Source organism: Syngnathus floridae, chromosome 20, assembly GCF_059516105.1.
Source record: "Syngnathus floridae isolate MCC-2025c chromosome 20, RoL_Sflo_1.0, whole genome shotgun sequence".
In the NCBI taxonomy this organism is placed as follows: Eukaryota; Metazoa; Chordata; class Actinopteri; order Syngnathiformes; family Syngnathidae; genus Syngnathus; species Syngnathus floridae.
This window is the reverse complement of record NC_142432.1, coordinates 4,918,114-4,943,925: the sequence shown is the minus strand read 5'-3', so window position 1 is coordinate 4,943,925 and position 25,812 is coordinate 4,918,114. Positions and strand designations below refer to the sequence as shown.

The following is a 25,812-nucleotide window of genomic DNA, read 5'->3' as shown; positions in this document are numbered from 1 at the left end:
GAGCCGTCGTGAGCGCGAACGTGAAAGGAGACTTTGTGAGACGCGCGCGCCCGCACCCAACACGCGCACACACCGCTAATCACCACCAATTTAAGTTGTTAATTGACTAAAAACACACGCAGACACACACGCGCGCGCACATTATACATTGGACTCAATGTTAGCATGAACATCATCGAAATTCGTCTATCGAAACAAGTTGACAATCATCAAAATCGTCGACCTCCTGAGCCCCCCTCCGTTGTGACGTCACGAGGCCAGCCCCCTCCTCGCGCAGCAAGAGAGAAGGGGCGAACGGGCTCGTGCATGTGAGAGCGCGAACGAGCGCGCGTGTGCGTGACAGAGGAGGACGACGAGGAACAACCCGAAAACAAGAAAAAGGGAGGAAGAAGAGTACGGGAAGTGCTACCAACACTTTGGACCTTGAACGAAAAAAAGCCAAAAGAGCGTAAAAGAAGAAAAAGAAGAAGGTGATGGACGTTTCAACTTTGTTGCTCTTGTCGCTCCACGTGACGGCAGCCCTCACAGGTAACAACACAAACGGCACAACATCTTAAACCAGCCGGACTTGGACCTGGGCTCAGCGGGCTGGCGGGTTGGGTCGCCTGGGTAGGGGGGCTGCATCTGTGTGTGTGTGTCGGCATCCAAGTTTCCATGTGCAAATCTCCTCCCCTCTCTCCCAACATTTTCCCCCGCTATGCTTTTTTTTTGCGAGTCTTTTTTGGGGCTTTTCTTTTGCCTTTGCAGCTTTTTGGGCTCGTGTCGTCGTGTATGTTCAAGTTTGTGTGTTCGTGTGTGATTGTGTGCCCATGTCTTCGTGTTTGTGTTTACGGGTTGTCGTTGTTTTAGTGTCGTGGCCGAGTGTGGTTTTGTGTTCATGTTTGTGGACGTGTGTTGTGTTCACATTAATGGGCTTGTGTGTGTGTGTGTGTGGGGGGGGATTCTGCAGGTATGATAAAAAATTTAATACATTAAAATTACAGCTCTACAATGTCTTTTTTTCCCCTAAATATATAAATCAATACCAACAACATCGTTTATCTTTCAACACCATCTCTTTTTAAACAAGATAAAAATAGTGTGTTCAAGTTAAACCAAGTAAGAACTGAGATTCAATTTCAAAATTCCCGTTTGGGAAACATTAGGAATAACCCGTCGCCAAAGCCACAGAAATGGCAACACACAGTCGTCATGACGCAAGTAGACATTATTTGCACTTGTTCCTTCCCGCTGTCATTAAAAGATATTTAAGTCGCATCAGTGCGGCTTTGCTGTCGCTCTTCCATGACATGTCTGCTGTTGTGCCACGGGTCCGAGTTGGTGCGTCATTGATGCGGACATTGTATTTGTCATTTTTGCTCGGGCAAGATTTGGCTTTTCCAAGGATTCTTAACTGCATGGTCTTTTTCAAACAGAGTTGTTGTTGGAGCGAGACGTGTTCATGCGGGCACTGTGCTCATGAAAGGCCGTAGTCGAAAGGAAGGCCTCCTTTCCTTTGGGTGTAGCTGCTCACCCCTTCCCTGGCTGCTCAGCGCAGGAGGGGGAGAGAAAAAAAAGCCCTGGCCTGTCCTCAGTAACTTGAAAGAGGCGGCGGGCGGCCGCTTCCGCTGGCTCTGCAAGCAGCCAATCACCTTTTGGCCTTCTTCCAAGCGCCTCAAAGAGCAAATGAGAGCTGGCTAATGGAAACGGTGACTTTTTAAAAGCGCGGCGAGCGGGTCATCGGCGATGCCGACATTTTCGGCCACTAGGATACGAGCGTGCTTTTTGCGCTGTACGAAACGCGGCCTCCCCGCACGATGACCGACGGCACGCTTGGCCCCCTGCCTGGGCGGCTCCAGCTGGTTTTGAGGGGGCCGTCCTATCACGCAAACGAGCTGGCATCGTCCCGCCCACTCGGGGCTCCCCACACGGGAAAACAAGCACACGTATGGCCATCAGCGGTCGCAAAAATGCCCCAGCCCATGCGCTCGGCCGACGCTAATCTCCGCATTAGTCAAAACTTAGCTTTTGGCTCGGACAAGATCAGAATGTCGTTGCTTGAAAAGGGCGCTGAGGGATTTGGTACGTTGGCCATCTCTGGAGTCACAGCAGGCAATGCTAAGGAAGCTTTGTTTGTGGTCACACTTATACAAATAATTGCGCAACTCGCCATGGAACTAAATGCTGGCCAGTTGTTACACACAAACACACAAACACACACTCCCCTGTGACCTGATGTGTCCAGGTTCAGACCGTCGCTGAGTCAGGACTCTCCATTTTCACCTTGAGTGTGTGTGTGCAAGTGTGTGTTCAGGTGCAGTCGGCTCAGCTTTTTTCTTTTATCTGGTCAGGATTTTAATGAAGCTCGCACATTGTGTGTGTGTGTTTGTTTCTTTTTCGCATGCCAACATGTCCACCCACTGAGTGCAAGCCGTGGCCATGTTGAGCTTTTTTTTCCTCTGGCGATTGGGACAGCTTGATATCGACCGACGTGAAACCTTTCTATCGTGATGTACTTTTCGGTTTTATGCCCCGGACGTACGCTACAAACTATTTTCTGCCAATATTCCATTTTGTACATTTCTCCTTTATTCCCGCAAATTAATTCCCAGGGAAAGTTTTCAAATTCCGTGGAAGAATCTCATATCGTGGTCTCGCTAGTCGGCTTTCCGCACAAATTGTCGACGAGATTTTGTGACGCCTGCGTTGGCCTCACGGACGCAGAGCGCGGCCCGCGGGATTAGCGCTGCCGCCCGGAGACGCCGTGTGCGCGGCGGCGAGGATTAGCGGATTTACGCTCCTTTTGTTTAACCGGCTTGATCGACGTACGTGCGTGTGCGCTCCTCAACTAGACGCGCTTGTGATCCGCTTCACACCACGTGGTGTGATGTCATGCGCGATGTCACGGACGTGATAACGGCGATCCAAAAAATCAGGATGCCGTTGTCCCGCCGGGCATCGCTTATGATCCTTGGGCAGATCAATAAAAAAACCTGCCTCACCTCGCCGATGACTGAAACTAGGAAACGGGGCATGTGACCTCTTTGGATGCCGCCGTGTATCCGTGACAACAAAATGGATGCAAATAATATCTTTGACATGAGATTACCAAAACATGTCTTCAAAAGATTACCACGGTGTGTGCGTGTGTGTGTCCTGTGTGAGTTTTTTAATCCCTGTTCTGAGATGTCACTCTGATTAGTGTTGTGGCCCAAATCCCAGATCATATTCAAAGGATTATTGTTTGAAGATGTGAGCGTGCGCGTGCACGTCAGACACAACTAATGAGATGTGGATTAGTGTGCTTGCTGTCTTGTCTTGTCACTATAATCTGCCTGTTGTGTGTTCAGCAGGTTTGATGATTCCTGTTTACTTGTCACTACTTCAGCGTTTCATTATACACACACGCCGACACCCGCACACACACACCATCTGTCTGTGTCAATGTGGGACAAAAGAGAAAAAACATCTATCAAATTTAGGATAAATATATTGCTGAGATATTATCATCATTATGCTAATTATTGTAAAATGCTGCCAGCGATCTCACACACAAGCTCATTAAACAGTCGCGCGTGCACACATGCGCGCACACACACACGCGTTGCCAGAAGCTTCTATGTAACCTATATTCTTGAATTGATATTTGTGTGTGTGAGAAACTGAGAGATTATCTTCATCATCATCATGGTTACCGATCGTGTCTGTTTCAGTGTGTCAGAGTGTTGTATGCATGCACACACACACGCACACACACGCCTTTGTGCAGGTGAGGACGGGTGGGTAAGGGAGGGGGCGCTCTAAGTACCCCTCAGGTCCGACCCGCAGCAAGTTTGCATTAGTGCAGCGCCGTGAGGGAGCTCCAGGCCACACGCACATGCGCACTAACACACACACACACACACACACATGAACTTAGTCCGCTTCAGAGGGCCGACGTCAGAATCAAGTCTTGTTAAGGTTTGTGCGTGCGTGTTCTGTGGGTGAAGACCTTTGCCTCGACTGTCAGGATGAATGTCGTCCCTCTCGGAGGTGACCTTCTCCTTCTCCACGGTGGCACCAGGAGAAGCAGGAAGACGAGACGGAGGAAGGCACTGGGCTGGCTGCATTTTGACCAATTGTAAGCAGCGCCTTGTTTTGCTCCTCTGTCTGAATTTGGAGTTGCGCACCTTGGGTGCAGTACCGTGTTGGGCCACAACATACCGGGCGGCAGCATAAACACAGATAGACAGTTTTGTGATCGACTTGAACCATGTGGTGCATGGGATTGGTCACCAATGCCTTGGCACAAGTGAGCAGCTCCGTGCTGTGGCTGGAGATCCAAATGGCAAAGCCTCACCAAACTCGCAGTTGCCTGGCTATGAAAATATTTTTTTTCTTCAATCTTTGGATGCCAGTCAGCCTTCACTGCTTCTTTTCTATTTTTAAACATAACTTAAAATGAAGATACAACGTTAGTTGTGCTTAATGTAACTACAGCTGAAAAAAGGACAATAGCCAGAGGACAAACTATTAACCCCTGACCCAGTTTTAAATTGACCGCTTACTGGCAGTCGCATTCATGAAAACGGCCGAAGCGATAATCGGCAAAATGCCAAATGATATTGCCAGTCAAAAATGCCCTTCCATTATTGTGCGGCTGCTGGTATTGAGCGATGCGGTCATCAAACTGGGTTTGAATCCCGGTGCCGAAAAGCCCAATTCTGAACAACACCCCATGAAGTTGAGTGAGGCTGGATTTTCACAAGCTTGCTGTTTATGCTGAGCGCCTTTGATGTAAAAGAGTAGCTGGCCGCCTTTTTCAACTTCCAGCTTGTGGTTTATTATTGCGTTTTGGGCTGTCGTGTGGCGTTGCCGCAGACACTCTGCAGAAGGTTGTGCCGCTTTCCACGTTCGTCCCAGCGCTGTTGTCGTGTACAGACGAGTTGTGTCCTGCCTAGTCAGACAGCAACCCCCCTGATGCCCCCCCCCCTCCCTCCTCTCGCTTGCCAGCAGCAGTTGCGGCCTTGAGGGAGGAGGAGGGCAAGATAATCTGTGTGTACGTTTCAGGCTAATTATTAGTCATTAGCATCTTATTCTCATAGCGTCACAGTGATGCCTCAAGTACACACGAGCGCGCTGGCTTGACTGCTGCATTATTCATATTCAGCCCGAGGCAAGTTAGCCAGCTCTGCTAAAGCTAAAGATGTTAGCAGCCAGTTAGTGTTGCTGGACACGCGCACACGCACAGAATATTTTACGGGCGCATCGACGGACGACCGGCCCGGGTTTTGAACCGAAAGCAGCCGTTTGGAAGTTCTTCATGTCCATCTGAGAAGAACACAGACTTTATTTTCCACATAGAAGCTTGTGGCGGCCCGAGCCTTTCTGAGCTCCACAACCTTGTTGCCCATTTTTCCTTGCCCACCTTCACTTGCTGCACTATGTCACACTCACGCACGCGCACCCCAAGTGCTGTGTTGCAGACATTTTATTGTTTGCCCTCCGAGTACGTGCGCGCGTGCGTCACCACTTAAATGCCACCACTGCTGTCTGTCATTGTGTGTCCCCCGTCACCCCTAATCTCACACTCTCTCTCTCTCTCTCGCACTCTCTCTCGCGCACGCAGTGAGATGCCGTGGGACTTGCTGGGAGCTGGCGTTTCATAGCAGCGGCCTGCCCTGTCTCGTACAATCATCTCGCAGGGTTTAGCAACGTGCTAACAGATAACTGGCTAATGGTGCGCACCCATTATGCACACACACAAACACACACGCTAATTAGCAGCGTGAAACCAGGCTTGTCTAATGTGTGTTATTATACTGTGTGTGTGTGAGCAAGAGAGATGGGCAGACAAAGAAAGGAAGGCAAGTGAGTTTCCTGTAACTTTAACGCCCCAAAACTCTTCCTGCCTCCTTTTGTAGCCCCTCCCCCCCCCCAACTCACTGCATGTGTTTGCGCGGCATGTCGGGTATTGATCTTTGCAGTGATTCCACCCCCCCCACCTCACTAAATAGCAATTGTGTTTGCGTTGCCTCTTGATGAGCTCACATTGGTTTCCATAGCAACACAAACGTCCAAATTGACCACCTTTACGTGCATATCGACAAGAAAACAGCATTATCAGGGGTGTGGCCTTCAAAGGTTTTCCTGGTTGTCGGCAAGTTGTCCTTTTTTTTCGTTTGGTCTTAGCGGTCGTCATCAATCGGTCAACGAGCGTCAGGACGTTTCGTTTTTTCCTTTGTTGTTGACCTTGTTGCGTGTATTTTTCAGCGTGTCTGTTGGGACAAGGCCCGCACTGCAATCTGGTCCAGTCCAAAGAAGACGACTTGGACTGGGAGCAAGGCCCGCCGCCGTCGCAGAACGCTGCCGTCTGGATGCCGACAGGTAACCGCTCCGGCTTCCCTCAGGGAACCCGCTCGAGCGCCATGTCGAGGCGCCACGTGGAAGGCCATCCGAGCGTTCGTTCCAAAGCCGTCCTCACGCCGGTTGGCCTTCGGTCAAGTCGCCATCTTTCAAAAGAAATTCCGTGTCACCAAATGAGAGGTTGCACATGCTTCCTGCACGGGAAATGGAAAAATGCTCTTCAAGCAAGCGAGCAATGTGAGCTTTGCCCTGTGTTTTTTTTTTGCACTTGAATGCAGCAGCAAAGACAATCTGCAGCTTTTCTTATCTTGCGACACTTTCTCCTCTGACTTATGGACGCACGCTTCACACTCGGCTGCACACAACACCAGTCCGTGTGTGTGCGCGCTGTTTGTCACATGCTCGCCGAGGTTACTCTGCTGACGAATGAGAACTCGGCGCTCTTAAATCAGCCAGCCAATCACGTAAAAGACAATGTGAGCGAGGACACACAGAGTGGACGTGCTTACTGTCCTATTCGCTCTGATTCATGTCCTCCTCGCCTTTCTTCTCACACCGACCTGTGTGTGTGTGTGCGCTCAAGTGTGCGCGTGTGCCTCTGTGACTAATTGCAGTCAATGGAGGCTATCAGATGACACACAAACATGAACACACACACACACAGAGCAAAGTGTCAGGAATGGCGGCACCGAGGACAAGTCCAAACGAGTTTTGCGCTTCCTGCGTGCCTCTGTGCCGGTCACACGACAATTCCGCACTCGTCAGATGCAAATTGAGCATCGGGGCTCCTCGACGGAGAATTTCGAAGATGGGGACGCTGTGGCCTCCTGTGAGTCTCAAGTTGCGGCCGCCGTGTGGCACCGCTGTTTGGCGCTTTTAAGGTCTGCTTGGGATGGACAAACAAATAAAAATGGGCTCGCCCAATGTCATTTTCGAAAATATGCCAATGATATATCTCAGTTGAATCCCCCCCCCATATGGAGCGGCGATCCAACATCGCCCGTTTGTCCGCTCTATGCTGTCCAACACCTCGACGGACTTAATGCCGTTGTGCGGTTCTTCTTATTTGGCTTGACCGTGTTGACATTTGGAATCGCCGTGGCAACCACAATGTCGGTCACACTGCTGCACCCGCTCATTGATTTATTCCACTGCCTGCGCACACGCACACGCGTGTGTGTGTCTCTGCAGAGTTCAGGCTATATTAATATTTCTAATAGGACTGTTATCAGCTCACTGCCAGCTGTACACAACACACACACACACAGCCGTGTATGCTGAGGCTTGAAGGCAAATCCCAGCACACACACACAGCCGCACACTTGTGTGTCGTTTGATATTAGCACAATGCTTGTGTGGATCAAAGAGACCCGAAGGTCAGAGCAACTTTTTGGGCGTGGACATGCGCAGGCACAAACACACCCAGGTAGAGGTTGGTAGAGTGTGTGTGAGATGCCGCCGGCCGGCTTGGAAATCAGTTGTCGGCGGGTGTGAGCTCGCTTGAGCTCCCAATTGAGGACGTGGGGAAAAAGTTTCCAGACGTCGCGTGCTATATGCTAACACATGGGCGACTCCCCGTACGCAGGATCCGCCTCCTTCTTGTACGCCAACATGAGCGGTCGCAGCGCCGGTCGGCGGGCCCGTCTGCTGATGTCGCCGCTCAAAGAGAACGACACGCACTGCATCCACTTCTCCTTCTTCCACAACGCCGAGCTCAACGTCTACGTTAAAGGTCCGTGCGCGTGCGTGGGTGTGTGTGCGTGTGTGTTGAGAGTGTTTGTGTTGCAGAGAACAACAGTCCACTGGCGCTTCCCGTGTTCAACTCCTCCAGCCACGAGCAACGCACGTGGAACATGTTGGAACTGGCTGTTTCCACGTTTTGGCCCAACGTCTACCAGGTAGGTCACTTGCACGTCGTGTGCAGCCAGCACTTGCTGGACGTTGAGGCACACGGCTCCGCGCACCCCCCCATGCATTTGGCGATAGTGTTGCCCGCTTGATTGACAGGTGGTGTTCGAGGCGGTCAGCGGTGGGCTCGGAGGGGGCGCGGCCATTAAAGACCTATCCCTGCAGGGACACGAATGTGGTAAGTACACAATGCTCCACCTCCATCTTCCTGCTCCTCCTTTCATTCATTGCATCAGTTTGTTAGCTTGAACAGTTTGTTGTTAGCGTTAGCATTTCATCTTGAACATCAGCTTTAGCGTGCTAGTAAATAGCTGCCTTGTGTGCCTATGTTAAGCGAGCGCACCTCACTTCCTGCACATCAAAGGCGTGGAAGTGAATGCGGGCCAGGCAGCGGTGTTTGCGTGCACAGTGAGCGGTCGCCCTCGCAACGACGTCCGCCTCTTCCTGCAAGTAGGTCCCGTCCTGAAAATGAACATGATGATGACATTGGCGATGACCACCGCGCGTGTCATCAGGGCGGGAGTGGTCGTCGCACCATGGCCACGGAAACCAAGCCAGTCAACTTGCTGCGTTACGTGGCGACCTTTCACGTGGACAACACCAGCAAAGAAGACTCGGGCCGCTACCGCTGCATCGGCCAGTCCGAGCGCGGGGTTGGGGTTTCCTCCTATGCTGACCTCACTGTCAAACGTGAGTGTGCTGCCCCTTACCTGCCCTCCGCACACACACCTCCTACTGGGTCCGAGTCAAGCCCTCCTTGAGTGACACAGACTTGAACAGCTCTAGATTGTACACGAGGATTCGTGTGTCAGTGAGTGAAGTGGGTCAGCAGCAAGTAGAGCAGCACCAGCGGGGATTGTGGGTAATAAATTCCAGGTCTGCTGCGACTCGCCCAAGGTCACGAATATTAATGATATCTTTAATCGGTCCCTTTCCCGTCCGGGTGTGCTGTGTGTGCCACTCACGGCGCTCTCGTGTGTCCCTCAGAGCCCCCCGTGCCCATCGCCCCGCCTCAGCTGACGGCGGTGGGTGCCACCTACCTGTGGATCCAACTCAACGCCAACTCCATCAATGGCGACGGTCCCATTGTGGAGCGTGAGGTGAGCGGCTGCTTCGGGTGGGCGGGGCCTCCAGGCAGGATGAACCTGAAATGACCTCTACCCTTCCCCCTTGAACTTTGAAACGAGGGCACTCCTGACACCAGTGTGTTTGCGTTCAGGTGGAGTACCGCACAGCGGCGGGCGTGTTGATCGACACCACGCCGGTGGACAAGACCAACCACAAGATCGGCCACCTCGACCCCGATACTGAGTATCGCATCAGCGTGCTGCTCACCCGGCCCCTGGAGGGAGGCACGGGAAAGCCTGGGCCGCCGCTACGCGCCCGCACCAAATGTGCAGGTGAGAGACACGCTCTAGCTAACCGCTACGCTTGCTAACAAGCAAAGATATTTGAATGAATCCACTTAAATAGTCCAACATGATTCACGGCAAGAACGGAGCCCTTGAGCGTCGGGTTGCCGTCAAGACATTAGAACCATTAGGATCACGCCGATTAGCGGCAAGTTAGCGGCGCTCGTCAGGTGGCTAATGCCTAGCCGGCATCTCATTAAAATGGAGAGCCAGATGATGCTGCGCTAGCGCTGCGCCCATTAGCTGCTAATGGCTGCAGAGCACGCTTCGGCAAGTGCGTGCGCGTGTGCGCATCTAATGAGGTGTTGTCCTCGTCTGTTTTGTTGACTGTTTGATTGTTGTTGTTGATTTTCGTAAACGGCATTTCTGCTGCTATTTAGCACACATGCACGCTCTAAAGAGTCTCAGCGGGGAATGTTGTCAAGTTGCTGCACAACTTTGATGGCTGCTCTCCGGTTAGCTCCACCCCCCGGGGACTATTTGTAACAGAAACAAGCACACCTCAGGGATTGAATGAGTCTGTCTCTCTCTCATCTCGGTCTCGTGATTGACAGTTGGCTTCCACACTCAGCATGATGATTTACGCTCCGATAACATTCGTCTGTCATCAAGTCGCTTTTATTTATTCATATTACGGCACATCAATTATGTAATCTCTGTGTGTGCGTGTTTGTGTTTGTACGTGCGTGTGCGTTAAATAATGAATAAGTGTGTCCATCATACAAGCTTTGCGACTTAGAGCCCAGTGAGGTGACTCAGTGTGACACCACGGCTCCGCTTCTTCTTTTGAGATGGTATTGCTGCGTACTTTTCAATTAGAGCGCCGCTGGACGTCGGGGCCGGTGGGTGCTATAGCGAGGACGGAAGGACGGACAAGAACACCATGCACAAGTTAAAATCTAAAGTCAACAGTTTGTGTGCGTGCGTGTTTTTAATTGGCATGCAAATCAGTTGAAACTTGTGAAGGAGTTGTTTCAAAGTGAAATATTTGAAGCATTTTCAGAAGAAAGCACACACACACACACACGAGCGTGCGCACGTGTGTGTCGACATCCATTAAAGTGTGTGCGCTGTTTGTCGAGGCTTTTAGAATATTCCATATCAATATTTCACTGTCATTCTTTTTTCACGTCACATTTTCACGCTCAACTCGCCCAGGAAACATTTGAAAGCTTTTTGAGACCCTTTTTACTTTCTCACTTTTTTTCTTCTCCACTTTTTGCTGCAACCTTGCAAGGCTTCCCATCGCGCTTTATCACATCTGTCACTGTCTCCCGACGTTGGGATATTACGTGCATGGGTCAAGGCCGAAAGGATTAGTGTCATTTTGGCCTCGACTGTTTCTCGCCTCGTCGCGAGAGTGACGGGCCGAGCCCCGTGTGAATCCGGCGGTGTGAGCGCGCGACGCTTTACTGTAGCCGAGTAAGAGCTAAGTGGACGGATGCGCTCGTATCGTGTCAACAAGTGTTGAAGACGCTGACGAGCAGGAGGATCACGATGAAGATGACGAAGGTGACGAGCCAGCAGCTGCACCATTGAGTGAATAGCGCTCTAATTAGCTTGGCGACAGGAAGCCACGCAAAACACGCACAAAAGACACAGCTGTCACACACAAGCCCTCAGTGTGTGTGCGTGCGTGAGGACAACAGGAAGTTGGCTTAAGATGAAGAAGCGCTTGATTGACTTTTCACTCAGACAAAAATGACAACTGCAGCAGCCATCTTTTTTCCTCATCGTCTGATTTAAATGTCAAACACGCACACGGTTGAGGGAAATCGTCCAAATGTTGCATTTGGGCGCGATCCTCGGTAATCCCTCTTTCTTGCGCGCGTACGCGATTGCCCAGCGGCAGAGCACTGGCATGCAAGAAGGAACAAAAGAAACGTTAAATATAAACACAAAGGAGCACAAGCGTTTGCCCCTTTGTCCACAAAGCCAGGATTTGATTGAATCCAAGTACTCATTTCAAAGCCCGAAAAGCGGCCGTGTTGAAGGCAAACGGTGTCAGATGGTGTAAAATGCAGAAGTGGTTTCCGTCGATGTCTCGGAGCGTTTGGAGAAGGTACCAAACGCAGCTTTGATGTCCAAAAGCAGCAGATGATCAGAGGTGTGTGGGCTGCTCCTCACAAGTTGTACGAGTGAACGGTTGTCCTCTCCAGAGCACTCACCAGAAAACAAAACATTGAAGTAATGAGGAACCTCTGACATATTTGGGGGTAATCAGCACAAGAAAAAAAAAATCCGATCTCATGTCAACAGTGAGGCAACAAGAGACAATCTCAAATGCACTTTCTTTCTCCAAACGGCACAATTGGCTCACCGGACAAAAATGACCTCATCGTTATTTTTTTTCACTTATTTGTGGCGTCAAAAAGCGTCACTTTGCCTCTCCGTTTGGCTGTGGACCGCAATCAGAGCAATCTTGCCCATCCCAAACATGGCTCTTATCTCTTTGTCCATCGTACGCAGAGCCGCTGCACGGTCCGCGTGGCCTGCAGGTGGCAGCGGTGCGCTCTAAAGAGGTGACGCTGCGTTGGGACTCTTTGGGCTACGGCGTGACGCGTTGTCACAGCTACAACGTGACGCTGCAGTACCGCTACCAACCTGCGGGGGCGACTGAGGTCGAAGAACGGCAAGAAACGGCTTACGGTACTCGGGGCGTATCGCCACAGCACACCCTGCGTGACCTCACACCCTTCACCAACGTTAGCATCAGGCTCATCCTCAGCAACCCTGAAGGACGTAAGGAGAGCGAGGAGCTGCTGGTGCTGACGGACGAGGACGGTACGAAAATACTGACCCGACTTACTTCCGAGTCTGTTGGAGGCTTTTGCTCGTGCTAATGCTAATACGTCGGCAGTTCCCGGAGCGGTTCCGCTGGCGTCCGTCACGGGCGGCACCTACGAGCAACACATCCGGGTCAGCTGGGCGCCGCCGCTGCAAACATACGGACGGATCCGCCACTATGAGGTCAGTTGGCAGCCGGTGTGTCTCCAAAATCCGAAGTGATGTGCGCTCGCTTTCTCGTCAGGTCTCCTTCAAAGCTTTGAGCTCGTTCGACTCGGACGTGGACCTGACCAATCAGAGCGGGAAGGTGCTGAAGGCAGCCAATGAGACGAGTCACGTGTTCACTGGACTCTTCCCGGGCTCCACCTACTCCTTCACGATAAGAGCAGCCACTGCCAAAGGCTTTGGACCACCTGCCGTCACGCAGTTCACCACCAAGATCTCAGGTGTGGGCGGGGCCGGGCGGGGACTCTTCACAGTGAAATCACACACCATGATGATCGATCTCACCTCGCTGTCCCCCCCCCTTACACACACAGCTCCCATCATGCCAACGTACGAGCGGCAGCCACCAATCAACCAAAGCGACGCCACCGTCAGCGTCCTACTACGACCGGCACGCAGCCGCGGCGCCCCCGTCAGGTGAGATGCTGTTTGTTCTTAGCAGTAAGTAACAATTTGCCTCATGGAATCACATTGAGATGCCAAAGCTCAGATTTGAACATGGACAAGTGCGTGCCTGCGTTCACTCGCTCGCGACTATCGGTATGTCATTGAGTCGTTTTTTTGAACCAGTGGATGTGTGCGCAGTGATGTCATAGTCAAAGAATTCAAATGACACTTTGATCTGCTCAACGTGTTCTTTAAATCTTTCATGTTTTTCCTCATGAAAACTTAATCAAGCGGAAGATTGATGCTGTTCAATATTTCAACGGTTGTGTGTGTGTGATTTAAACGCAAAGCTAAACTTGTTTTTCACTCACCCAAACAAGTTTTCAGATGATGAGGGTAGTGACGGCACGGTGGGCGAGCGGCTCGGGCATGGGCCCGACGGCTTGGGGTTCCGTTCGGACTCTTTGTGTGGAGTTGTCGTGTTCCCACTGTGCCACATTGCGAAAAGACGCATCCTAGCTTAACGGAGGCCTCTTAATTGTCTATTGGTGCCTTGTGATTGGAGGAAGCGCTCGGAGAATGAATGATGATGACATTGTTGTCATTAAAAAATAAACATGGCTTTTTTTTGGTGGTGCATAACAATTGGCTGCTAATGCTAATGAATGTGCCTGCATGTACGCAGCAAGTACCAGGTGGTGGTGGAGGAGGAGCGCCCCCGCAGGCAGACGAGGGGCACTGCAGAAATCTTGCGCTGCTACCCGGTCCCCGTCCACTTCCTGAACGCCAGCCAGCTCGACTCACACTACTACTTCAGCGCCGAGCTACCTGTGAGCCACGTCAACAAAGCCACGCCGTTTTGCGTCGGTGAGGACAACGGCAACAATCGGTTGATGATGATGAAGACAATGAGGAGTTTGACATTGCAGTTGATGATGATGATGAAGATGCTATGACAGTGACATTATTGTACGTATTGCTGTTTAGGTGATAATGGCACATATGGTGGATTCTGGAATGTTCCTCTACTGCCTCACAAGAGTTACGCCATCTACTACCAGGCAGTCAGCAGTGCTAACGGGGTACGCGCGCACGCACGCACACGGTGGCCGGGTGCAAAGTGAGATGGAACATCTTGTGTCTTTCTGGTTTTAACAAACAGACGACAAATTAACCACAAGAGCTCATGAATATTCATGTGCACACACACATTCGCTACGGCGCCGTGTCTGCGGTGTGGTGACAGTGAAAAGCTCTCCTGTCGCTGCATTATTCAATGCGCACACACACACACACACACCAATTAAACCTCCAAGCGTCAATAATTAACACACAACACAATAACATCTTGTGTGTGCGCAGCAGTAAACAATTATCTGTTTCTTTCACACACACGCGCACGCAAGTAGCAGGAGCTGTCCCAGTGTGTGTTTGTATTGTTTTATGCCTTTATGGGGACCAGATGGAGTAGAAGTTAAGGACTCGGGTGTGTGTGTGTGTGTGTGTGTGTGTGTGTGTGTGCCTGTGTGTTGGCTGTTAAATGCCACGGGCTGAGCCACAGCCATTTTCCTTCTGTCCATTCTGTTTACAACCTGTGTGTGTGTGTTTTCTCTCACAGGAGACAAAGATTGACTGTGTCCGTGTGGCCACTAAAGGTAATGCAATCTTGACTTTTATTTCAGTAGGTGAGGAATGAGTTTGTAGATTGAACCCATAAAGCAAAGTTTAGCAGCTGGCTTCAAGGGGGACACAGCGAGACACTAACGTGTCCTTGGCGTGTCCTCGCTCATGCACGCACACCGACCGGTTTGGATGCTATGCTAACATGATGCTAATGAGTGGCACTCGCCAGGGAGACATTGGGCAGAGCGCAAACACAACACTTTTGAATGATAGCGGAAGCCGATTGGCCGCCGTCTCCCCCGACGGTCGCACCGTGGTAGCCAAGCGTGTCGACTTGTTAGGAGTGCAGCGAGGATTGTGAAACATTGGCTGGCCTGTGACTGATTATCCAATCGGGAGGGAGAGTTGTGACCAAAGATCTGCCGTCGCGACTGACCCTTTGGTAACGCGTGCCTCACCGGTTTGTTTTCCCCGTTGATGGCGGTGCACCATGTCCCACCGCTCCCGGCCACGAGATGGCACAAATGTAGCCAATGGCGGCGGAGAACACGGAACAGCCAATATGGCCATAAATCGTCGCCACCATCATGGCTGTGGTGTGCTCACCGAAACGATACCTGTTTGGTCATATGGAGCTTGGCGATGGCGCCGCCGTCCACAGGACATTTTGTGCATGTATTAACTCTGTGCTGCCTCTCTGCACATTACTTCCTTTTCCTTCCTTCCTTTATCTTCCTTCCTTCCTTCCTTCCTTCCTTCCTTCCTTCCTTCCTTCCTTCCTTCCTTCCTTCCTTCCTTCCTTCCTTCCTTCCTTCCTTCCTTCCTTCCTTCCTTCCTTCCTCTCTTCCTTCCTCTCTTCCTTCCTTCCTCTCTTCCTTCCTTCCTCTCTTCCTTCCTTCCTTCCTTCCTTCCTTCCTTCCTTCCTTCCTTCCTTCCTCTCTTTCTTCCTCTCTTTCTTCCTTCCTCTCTTCCTTCCTTCCTTCCTTCCTTCCTTCCTCTCTTCCTTCCTCTCTTTCTTCCTCTCTTTCTTCCTCCCTCCCTTCCTCCCTTCCTTCCTTCCTTCCTTCCTTCCTTCCTTCCTTCCTTCCTTCCTTCCTTCCTTCCTTCCTTCCTTCCTTCCTTCCTCTCTTTCCTTCCTTCCTCTCTTTCTTCCTTCCCTCCAGCTGCTATCATCAGCACTCAGCTCAGCACGCCGCACGCCGCCCTCGGCTTCGGCCTCCGAGGCCCCGCCGCCGCCGGCGACAAGCAGCTGGCAGGTCAGACATCGCCCACACGTCTGCACAGAGCACACACATACACATCGATCGGAAAGGCCCCCTTCGCCGGCACCGTCAGTTGCTCCTCTTGTCACGTTTGCCGAGCGTTTCTTGCCCATCCATGGAGTGTCCGAAGATGCTCGCTCCTCGCTAGAAAGAAGATTCGGCGCATGGGTGCGATGAGTACGTGCTTAAATGTGGCTCTTCGTTGACAACCGCGTGCTACTCGTAGTACCTGCAATGTCCGTAAGTCTACTCAGGAACATCTAGCCTTCGACTTGTAGCTTGCGATGAACGAACGCATGGTTCTGCCGCCCAACCACTGTCACTTATTCGGCTGGCAAGCGAGGGCGGAGAGCACAAGAAAGGCTCCAACGGCTGCTTTCAAAGGGGGTTTTATTTTGAAAGGGGCTCTTATTGCGTACCCCATCGGCGCAGACACACACAGCGTGCCTGTGCCTGTGTTGCTTTCATTTACAGCACACAGACAGAAAAGCACACCTCCCCCTCAGTGTGTCAGGCGAAAGCCCAAGGTTAAGAAATCTGCGTTTATACACAAACGTCTTTGATGGTTTGTGCGTGCGCATGCAGGTGTGCGATAGAGGATCAGGTCACCAGTCAAGCTGACCTCGACCAGATAAGTTATTAGTAACCAAGATATTTCCGTGGCTTTTGAGAAAGAGCCTTGACCGTTCTCAACCAGTCTGGAGCATCAAAGCGCCACAGCAAAATGGTTTTAGCCTTGACGCCAACGACGACGCTGTCAAAGTGCTCTGATTCGTTGCCGAATCGATTTGGAGAGCCGCTCGCCACAAATCCATATTTTGAGTGGCTCTCGCCTGTAAAACACAACTTTTTTTCCCCAGAGGCTTGTCAAAAACGTCCGTGCGCTAGTTTGACTAATTTTGTGACATTGTGGATAACCTTGATGTGAAGCGGATGCAGGTCATCTGCATCGTTTGTGGACCGGCGGTAATAAGCCAAGTTAGCTTGGTGCTGGCTGATGTTTCTGCACCTGCGCTTTCAGGCGCTGCCACCAGAAAACCCGACCCGGATCACGAGAAACAATCGGACCACACGGTGAAGATCGCCGGCGCCACGGCTGGGGTCTTGCTCTTCATTATCATCTTCCTCGGGGTCATTCTCCTCATGAAAAAAGGGTAAATGGTGCAAAACATCTGGGGGGAGGGGGGCACATCAGCTCCTCATTCTTCAACTTGACCAAAAGATGAAAATGAGGAAAATTCCACCTCGTAATTATCGATATTTCATCGTCCGATTGGAGAGCGAATAGCATTTGAGGTTGTGTTAGAAAAGAAAAATAGAATCTCAAATGGAATCATTTGTTCAAAGAAAAAACGGAAAAATGTTTTTCCAGGCGAGTCAAAGCGTTCGAGAAGACATGAGGGGGTGGGGTCAGCCGCTTGCCTCAGGGAGGACACACACACACACACACACACACACACACACACACAAACAAACACACAGGTCTTTTCATTTTAAAAACAGCTTTTCATACTTATTTATATATATGACTGTTAGCTTTTCCATCTTCAGGTCAGAGTCAAAGTGTGTGTGCGTGTATGTGCATGCGTCAGTGAATCAGACAAATGGATGTTTTGATTTTGCACACTTGGAATAGAAAGAGCAAAAATACATAAAGCTTTTAAAGGAGACTTGAAGGTCGCTTTTTCATATGTCCAATGCGCACGCATACACACATGAATAGACGTGGGTTGTGTATGCCTGTTTTGAGCTGTGTTTTTTTTTTTTCCATGCCAACAGGAAGTTGGCGAAGAAGAGGAAGGAAACTCTAAGCTCCAGACAGGAAATGACTCTCATGGTCAACAATTCACAGCACCCAACAATGGTGGACACACACGCACACACTCTCAATGGACATAGTGAGTATTGCACGCACACACACACAATCCAAATGAGCCAGATGATGACGGCGTGTGTGTGCTGCCAGCAGTGTCATCCGCGTCGACGTTCACCATGAAGACTAACAGCAGCACCATTCCAAAGTCCTACTACGCAGGTAACGCTTCAGTCCGTCATCCCTCCCTCTTAAATGAACTCCTTACGCCCTTGCTTCCTTCCTTCCTTGCTTGCTTCTTCCTAAGTCAAGGTTGAATTGTGTTTCTGCATTGTCATTAATCTATCCTTCTACTTGTGTGTGCGCTTCTGGCAGACGCGGCAGTGCCGACCGCCATTTTAGGTGAGCCGTCTTTTCTTTCTCGTCCTTCCTGTAGAACAGGAAGCAAACGGACGGACGGGAAGTAGACAAGAGAGATAGGGAGAGGCAGACAGACAGGAAGTGTTGACCTTGTGGCTTGCCTCCATCCCCGCTCGCTGCTCTTGGCTTCTTCATGGAAAGCGACCAGTCATCCTTTCATGAGTCAATTTGATTTCAAGTCCATTTTGCTTCTTGATTGGAAAGCGCCCAGCGTCCGTCTGTCGGCCCGTCACCCCATCCTGCATCCACCACATGTCTGCGCCCTCCGACCCGTGCATGGATACCCTCCAAAATCCGTCGGTTCCAAATTATATCCGTATGTTTGCTAGGACATGGCGCGCCGCCTCACAGCGTAATGAAAAAAATTTTAACCGCACCACATTTTCTCAATGGAATTTTTTCATTGGCCAATTGGCTCTGTACATACAACAAACCTATTTGTATGTTTTCTGTCTAATAAATGGAGAAAAGGTCAAATCACATTTCCATGGAAAGAGAATACAATATTGGTTAATTATGGCGCTGTGTAGATGAGGAATTTGCAACGGTCCAGTTTTGTCAATATAGCGCAGCGGTAGTCAGAAGTTTGGGGGAAGAGCAAGAAGCCAAATCCTGCTGAACGCTGCCAAACTGCCGAATGCTGCCAAACACCGCTAAACGCTAACTGGGACGCTAAGTCTCAGAGGGAGGCTAACGGCGCTTTTAGCTTCAGTGGTTCTTAACGCCGTCCGCTATGTAGTCCACTGCCCGGCTCGTCATTACGGAGTCTGGAATGATTCGCAGTCGCTGCTCATTCCTGACTCCCGTATCATTCCAAAGGTGTTTTTACCGAAGCAACGGTGGCCGTTAGAAATCGTATTTTTCCATGTTGCGACGCGGCAAGCGGTGTCTTTGTGTTTTCCCACTGCTTTTGCTCAGAGGACATGGATGAGCTTGGCTAGTCAGGTTAGCAACATGTGCGAGTCTAGATAGGTAGGCCCGCTGAATTTTTGAGCTCGTGAGCAGGCTAAAAGGCTGCAAGAAGGCGCCTCCTGTTGGATTGATGATTGACTAGCGTTATGCTAGCCTAGCTTGTGTGCAGGCTAAGGCTGAAGCTCAAGTTGTTGCTTAAACCTTGTCTCCTCTCTCTCTCTTTCTTTCTCTTCTTCCTCTTGTCGTCTTTGTTGTGTAAAAGTTCCCATTCATGGTAAGTTTGGGGACCAAAGGGGGCTGGATGGGGGTGCACGCGGGTGGGGTGGTGGGAAGGGGTCGCCTCAGTGCATGTGGCCATGCCCACTGCCCTCTGTGATGTCGTCGAGCGCGGTTCCTCCACTCCAGCTGCTCGCCATTGGTGTTGTCGTCGTGTCACGCATCACGAGCCGCCGCCATCGCCGCTATCGCCGCTATCGCCGCCGCCTTCATCTCATTGCCATGATTGGTTGAGTTGGAAGCAGTGCAGCCAATGAGAGCAGAGAGCTTAGTGACTCACGCGAGGTCTGAGGTTTGTGTGTCAGAACCGGAAGCGATTTCCTTCAGTTCTCCATCTTGACCACTACTCGATCTGGAACAGTACCTAATCTCAACCTCAGTACTGGGTCAGAACCTCTACTGGATCGAGAAGTTTATTGGATCTGATCCAGTCCTGGACCTGAACCACGACTTGTTCTGGATCAATACTGTAACTTGACCAGCAGTAAATCTAGTTCGGTAAATCACATGGGGAAAAAAAGTTGAGTTTCGGTTGTTCTGCAGTCATGTCAGCCCAAGGACAAGTTTACAATTGTTAGCCACATTTCACCGGTTCCCCCTCGTTCGCCCCCGGTGAGCAAACAAAAATGATTAATGATTTGTGATTAATCTTCTCGGCAAACGTACGCTCTCCAGCTTAGACCAATTAACGGCCCTAGGTATGCTAGCATTAGCATTGTGAGATACCCAACGTCAGTGCTACGTTGCTCGCATGGCTTCTTTGTTTTAGAATGGTAAACTATCGTACTAAAGTTACCATTTTGAGTTTGTGCCATTACTGGAATCTCCTAACGAGGTGATTGTCCAGCGGCAATGTCGCTCGTTTTGTCCGCCTCCTGAATTTGTTCAGCTGCCCGAGCTTTACACGCTTCTGTTTGCTCGTCTCATGCAAAGTAGTTAGCTCAAGTGGGATGGACAGTCTTTTCCACGTGTGTATATTCCAAACTAGTTTCAGCAAAGTCCCAGCTCAGGTCAGCGTGATGCTGCGGGTATGTGCCGCTGCCCGGGTGCGCTTGATTGGCACCTCGATCACACTTTGTGTCTCTGATTGTATCGCAAAAATTGCCCCCCAAAAATCTAAACGCCTCCTTAAATGTGATGTTTAGTTGTGTGCATGTGTGTGTGTATGTGTGTGCGCGTGTGTGTCTTGTCATCATCTGGGCACTAGGAAAAACCACTTTGGCCCATTTGGACCAGGTCCGGGTGTCATTTGCGGTGTTTGGCACGGTGGCCACTTGTTGACGTGCTTTGTGGTTTTGTGTGTGCTTACGCCACAGACGAGCTGAGCAGCGAGACCAGCAGCTTGGTCCAGAACCACCTGAAGCAGCGTGAAGCGGAGCGCGAGCCGCCACGCTACCACCCCGACTCGGCCCAGAGGCACCCCGCCATCCGCGTGGCCGACCTTCTGCAGCACATCACGCAGATGAAGTGCTCCGAGGGTTACGGCTTCAAGGAGGAGTACGAGGTGGGGGCGCGTTTGTATCAGTGTGTGCCCGCCTTACCCATTAACACACATGCACGCAAATTGTGTGTAATAATAATAATAATAATAATGATCGCCTTGCTTCTTCTTTGTCAATGCATCCGATCGGACAGCTCAACGAGGTGAGAGTTTCCTATCTTCTCGTCAACTACACGCATCAGTTCATTGTTTCGCACAGTTGTTCTTCTAATTCATTGGTCGCAATCATCCTCTCACACCGTTTGATTGGTATTGTCTCCAAATGGGACTTTCGGCGACGCTTGACCGGAATTCTTAATGAGCGAGCGTCTTCCGATGAGCTTTGAGTGGGACACACCTGCCTGGCCGGGTTAGGCTCGGTCGCTCCTTTTCAAAAATTGCTTCTCGTCTTTGAGGCGGAGGTGTTTTTGGAGCGAGTCCTCAAGTTGGGCTAACAGTGCCTCCCGCAGTTTGGTCAAAGAACAGAGGACAGGACACAAAGCATTAGCACAACTGCAAATGAGTGACGGAAGTCAGGAACAAAAGCAAGAAAAAAAAAGAATAGAGGAAAAAGAGGTATTCTTTTTTTATTTCAGTGTCTCGCTCGCCGACAGTACACACCCTCACACACATTTGCCCGTCTCCATGACAGTACGCAACAGATGTACATGTTGTCTTCAGATGGATGGATGGATGGATGGATGGATGAATGGATGGATGGATGGATGGATGGATGGATGGATGACTTCATTTCTGTTGTGTTTGTTTGCCTAGAGTTTCTTGGAGGGTCAGTCGGCACCTTGGGAATCGGCCAAGAAGGATGAAAACAGAATGAAAAATCGCTACGGGAACATCATTGCCTGTATGTACGCATTAATCTGCCCCCATCACCCAAAAAAATATTTTTTATAAAGAAAATAGAATTCTCTAATTGTGTCTTTTGGAAAACTGTAGTCATAACTTGATTGCATAGAATTTAAACAGTTGATCAGTTTGTGCTTTAGGATTTCATGCGACCATTCTGGTGTGCCCGCCCGGGCCACCGGGGGCAGTATAACCACACACCATCTAAGTTGTGTGACAAAAGAAATTGGCGCCTCATATCCCGAAAACCTCCGAGGTCTCTTCTCTCAAGGCACCGCCCCGCTTACCTGTTACTCTGTCTGTCTGCCTGTCTGTCTGCCTGTCTGTCTGCGCATATGTACGTGCCTGTGGTAGACGACCATTCTCGTGTACGTCTGCAGCCTCAAGATGGAGAGAAGGGCTCCGACTACATCAACGCCAGCTATGTCGACGTGAGTAACACACACACACCCACACAGTCCTAAAAAGCACACAAGATGAAGACAGCTTTCAACATGGACTCACTAGGTTGTATTTCATCATGAGCTCAAAAACACGCACGCGCGTGCACACACACACACACACACTCTCACTCAATAAATAGTTGGTTGCCTTTAAAGGTCAATGCAAAAGATGGCGGCCCTTTCTGTTTCCATGGTTACAGTGGTCATCCTGGATGCAAGTGGTGTTGACTGAGTAAACAAACACAGTGTGTGTGTGTGTTTGTGGGCTAGTTTGTTTTACCACAATGACATCCTAACAAAATCAAAGTGAAAACTCCGCCCCCCTCCGAGGAAATTCTTCATCTGTCAATCAAAAGTTGCCTTTGTCTCCTTCCTTTGCAGGGTTACCATTGGCCCAACCACTACATCGCCACGCAAGGTCCGCAACTCATCCTCACGTGTCATCACAACCCCCGTGTGTGTTGCGCTGCGTTACGTCTGTATGTGTGTGTGGGCGCGCGCCGCAGGTCCCATGCGGGAGACAATGTACGACTTCTGGCGGATGGTGTGGCAGGAGAACACGGCTGCTATCGTCATGGTAACCAACCTGGTGGAGGTGGGGCGGGTAAGCAATACACACAGAGAGAACGAGCGAAAGAATGCGGGTGTGTGTGTATGACTTCATTTCCCACAATACACCTGTGTGACATGACTTGTTGAAGCGGTGTAAAGCCACGTCCTGACGTGAACTTCAGGCAGAAGGAAAAGTGCGGGAATGCGTGCAGACCTTCAGCCAAGCCGGGCCGTCTTTGAGAAGTGTGCCTTACGTGCAGGTCAAGTGTTGCAAGTACTGGCCCGACGACAGCGAGATCTTCGGGGACATTTCCGTGACGCTGATGGAGACGCAGCTGCTCTCCGAGTACGTCATCCGAACCTTCGCCGTGGAGAAGGTGAGCCGCTTCGTCAGGTCGTCGCCGGTCCTGAGCCGAGCCCCGCTAACGGGTCGCCCTTGTGTTCCAGAGGGGCGCGGCCGAGATCCGGGAGATCCGCCAGTTTCATTTCACAGGCTGGCCCGACCACGGCGTCCCGGCGCACGCCACCGGACTGCTCGGTTTCATCCGCCGTGTCAAGGCCAAGACGCCTCCCGCCACCGGGCCCACCGTGGTGCACTGCAGGTCTGACACCTTCCTCGTCTCTGCCGTCTTCCTTGTCTCGCTTTTCATTGACGTGCGTGTGCGTAACAGCGCGGGTGCGGGCCGCACGGGTTGCTTCATGGTCATCGACATCATGCTGGACATGGCGGAGCGTGAGGGCGTGGTTGACATCTACAACTGCGTGCGAGAGCTGCGAGCACGACGCGTCAACATGGTGCAGACCGAGGTACGCTTAAGTGCGGCGCGGCGGCGGTGGGCTCAAAAGGTGACGAGGCCACGCCCTACACCCTCAGGAGCAGTACGTCTTCATCCACGACGCCATCCTGGAGGCGTGTCTGTGCGGCGACACGTCCATCTCGGCCAATCAGCTTTGTTCCGTCTACTACGACATGACCCGTCCGGACCCGCAGACCAACTCCAGTCCCATCAAGGAAGAGTTTCGGGTAAAGTGCCTTTAAAATAAATCGATTGGCCAAAAATTCAAAGATAAAGTGAGAACCTCTACGTGGATTCTTTCACAATCATCCACATCTACTCCTTCCATTCTTAACGTTTCAGCATTTCCACGAGCTCGATTTAAGAAAGCACATTTTGGAGAAATATGTTGCTACCCCAAAAAAAAACTTGACGAGAAAAATAGTGTCGGCTGTGACACCGTGTGTGTGCGGCAGACGTTAAACATGGTGACGCCGACGCTGCGTGTGGAGGACTGCAGCATCGCGTTGCTGCCACGCAACCACGACAAGAACCGCCGCATGGATGTGCTTCCTCCCGACCGCTGCCTGCCCCTCCTCATCACCATGGACGGCGAGAGCTCCAACTACATCAACGCCGCGCTCATGGACGTATGTGCGCCCGTCGCTCCTGACTCGCCCCTCCCATGCCCACCTCACCTGCTTTGTGCCTATTAGAGCTACAAGCAGCCGTCGGCCTTCATCGTGGCACAGCATCCTCTTCCCAACACCGTCAAGGACTTCTGGCGCCTCGTCCTGGACTACCACTGCACCGCAATTGTCATGCTCAACGACGTGGACCCGGCGCAGGTCGGCACTCCGCATGAAGCGTGGAGAAAGCATGGCTGGGAACCGCTTTGAACTTGTTCCCCGCTGTCCTCCAGCTGTGTCCCCAGTACTGGCCCGAGAACGGCGTCCATCGTCTGGGCTCGCTGCAGGTGGAGTTTGTGTCGGCCGACCTGGAGGAGGACGTCATCAGCCGCATCTTCCGCATCTACAACAACACCAGGGTGCGGGCGGGCTCTTCTTATTTTGTCTCCCTCTCATCTTTCTTCCTCTAATAGTCTTCTTTTCCAACCCGATAGCCTCAGGACGGCTACCGGATGGTTCAGCAGTTCCAGTTCTTGGGCTGGCCTCGCTACCGGGATACGCCCGTCAGCAAGCGCTCCTTCCTCAAGCTGCTCCACCTGGTGGACAAATGGCAGGATGACGGCGGAGATGGACGCACGCTTGTGCACTGTCTGTACGTACGCCCGCAACAAAGTGCGCACATTCATTTGCTACACAGACGTTAGAAATATACACCTTTTTTTCTTTTTTTTTTTTTTCTTCTGCTTTAGGAATGGCGGGGGGCGCAGTGGCGTCTTCTGCGGCGTCAACATCGTTTGCGACATGTTACGGCAGCAGCGGTCCCTCGATGTTTTTCATGCTGTCAAAACGCTGAGAAATAACAAACCCAACATGGTGGAACTTCTGGTAACACCCGTGTGCACATACACACACCTGACCAGTTGACCGTGAGGCCATTTCTATTGTTTCTTGTTTTCTTGACAGGAACAATACAAGTTTTGTTATGAAGTGGCTCTGGAGTATTTGTCCTCCACATAGAGAGGACAACGCTGCTTCCATCTTCACCCTCCTTTTATCAGCCTCCTCGCTGCCGGACATAACCGGGAAGTCCAAAACGACGAGCGCGACGACTACTAGTGGAGGACATGTTTTTGCACTGTTTTGTTCGAATGCTGTCAAACGTTCACACACGCACATGCACACGCGTGTTTTTTTGAGGACCCATGCTCATGGTATGCATCTTTACTCCTGAGTGGAGCTTCCATTCACTCTCCCAAAGTTGATGTGCATCGCTTCCTGTTTGTTATATGATGATGGCAAAGAAGCCATCTTTATTAAATGTGCTTTTATCTGCTTTACACACACACGCACAAACATAAACATCACATTCAAGGAGGCGTTTATGGATTTTTTTGGGGGGAGAAAGAATTGGATCCTTGTGTGTGTTAGTGTGTGTTCATGCATGATGAGAGCACAGTGGTAAGTTGTGTCAAAATGACAAAAGTAGCCCACGTATGAATGAGAAGTCTTTGTTTTGGGTTTGTGCGGCGGCCAGGTGGGCGTTGTAAGACACTGCGAGTTGTGACGTTTGATATTTGTGTACATAAAACTCACTATTTATTATTTCTTGTCCTTATGAAGCATGCAGACACGTCTGGTGCTGACGTTAAATGTATTTATTGAAGAATCGTGTTTGTGTTGTTTGGTTCATAGCTACGATGAATAAAAAAAAGTCAAGCA

General features: G+C 50.9%; 1 protein-coding gene across 4 annotated transcripts; it reads left to right on the top strand.

Moving 5' to 3' along the window:
* The first annotated feature begins 283 nt into the window (after positions 1–283).
* LOC148380886 (receptor-type tyrosine-protein phosphatase mu-like) lies at positions 284–25,812 on the top strand. Of its 4 annotated transcripts, XM_088363148.1 has the most exons (37): positions 285–528; positions 6,232–6,345; positions 7,910–8,056; positions 8,113–8,222; positions 8,332–8,410; positions 8,567–8,682; positions 8,748–8,922; positions 9,220–9,332; positions 9,452–9,632; positions 12,114–12,428; positions 12,505–12,614; positions 12,676–12,877; positions 12,971–13,073; positions 13,729–13,910; positions 14,031–14,125; positions 14,662–14,698; positions 15,830–15,922; positions 16,950–17,082; positions 17,708–17,826; positions 17,895–17,963; positions 18,117–18,143; positions 19,336–19,347; positions 20,666–20,853; positions 21,604–21,691; positions 22,048–22,124; positions 22,518–22,554; positions 22,643–22,740; positions 22,949–23,065; positions 23,136–23,290; positions 23,360–23,495; positions 23,563–23,712; positions 23,941–24,114; positions 24,181–24,312; positions 24,387–24,512; positions 24,588–24,745; positions 24,843–24,978; positions 25,057–25,812. In XM_088363148.1, exons 1-37 carry the CDS (start codon positions 474–476, stop codon positions 25,108–25,110), a joined length of 4,413 nt encoding a protein of 1,470 aa, XP_088219274.1. In that variant the 5' UTR covers positions 285–473; the 3' UTR covers positions 25,111–25,812. The 4 variants fall into 4 exon arrangements, with proteins under 4 accessions (XP_088219275.1, XP_088219274.1, XP_088219276.1 ...); XM_088363149.1 differs by lacking the exon at positions 19,336–19,347 and having other exon boundaries at positions 284–528; positions 17,898–17,963; XM_088363150.1 differs by lacking the exon at positions 15,830–15,922.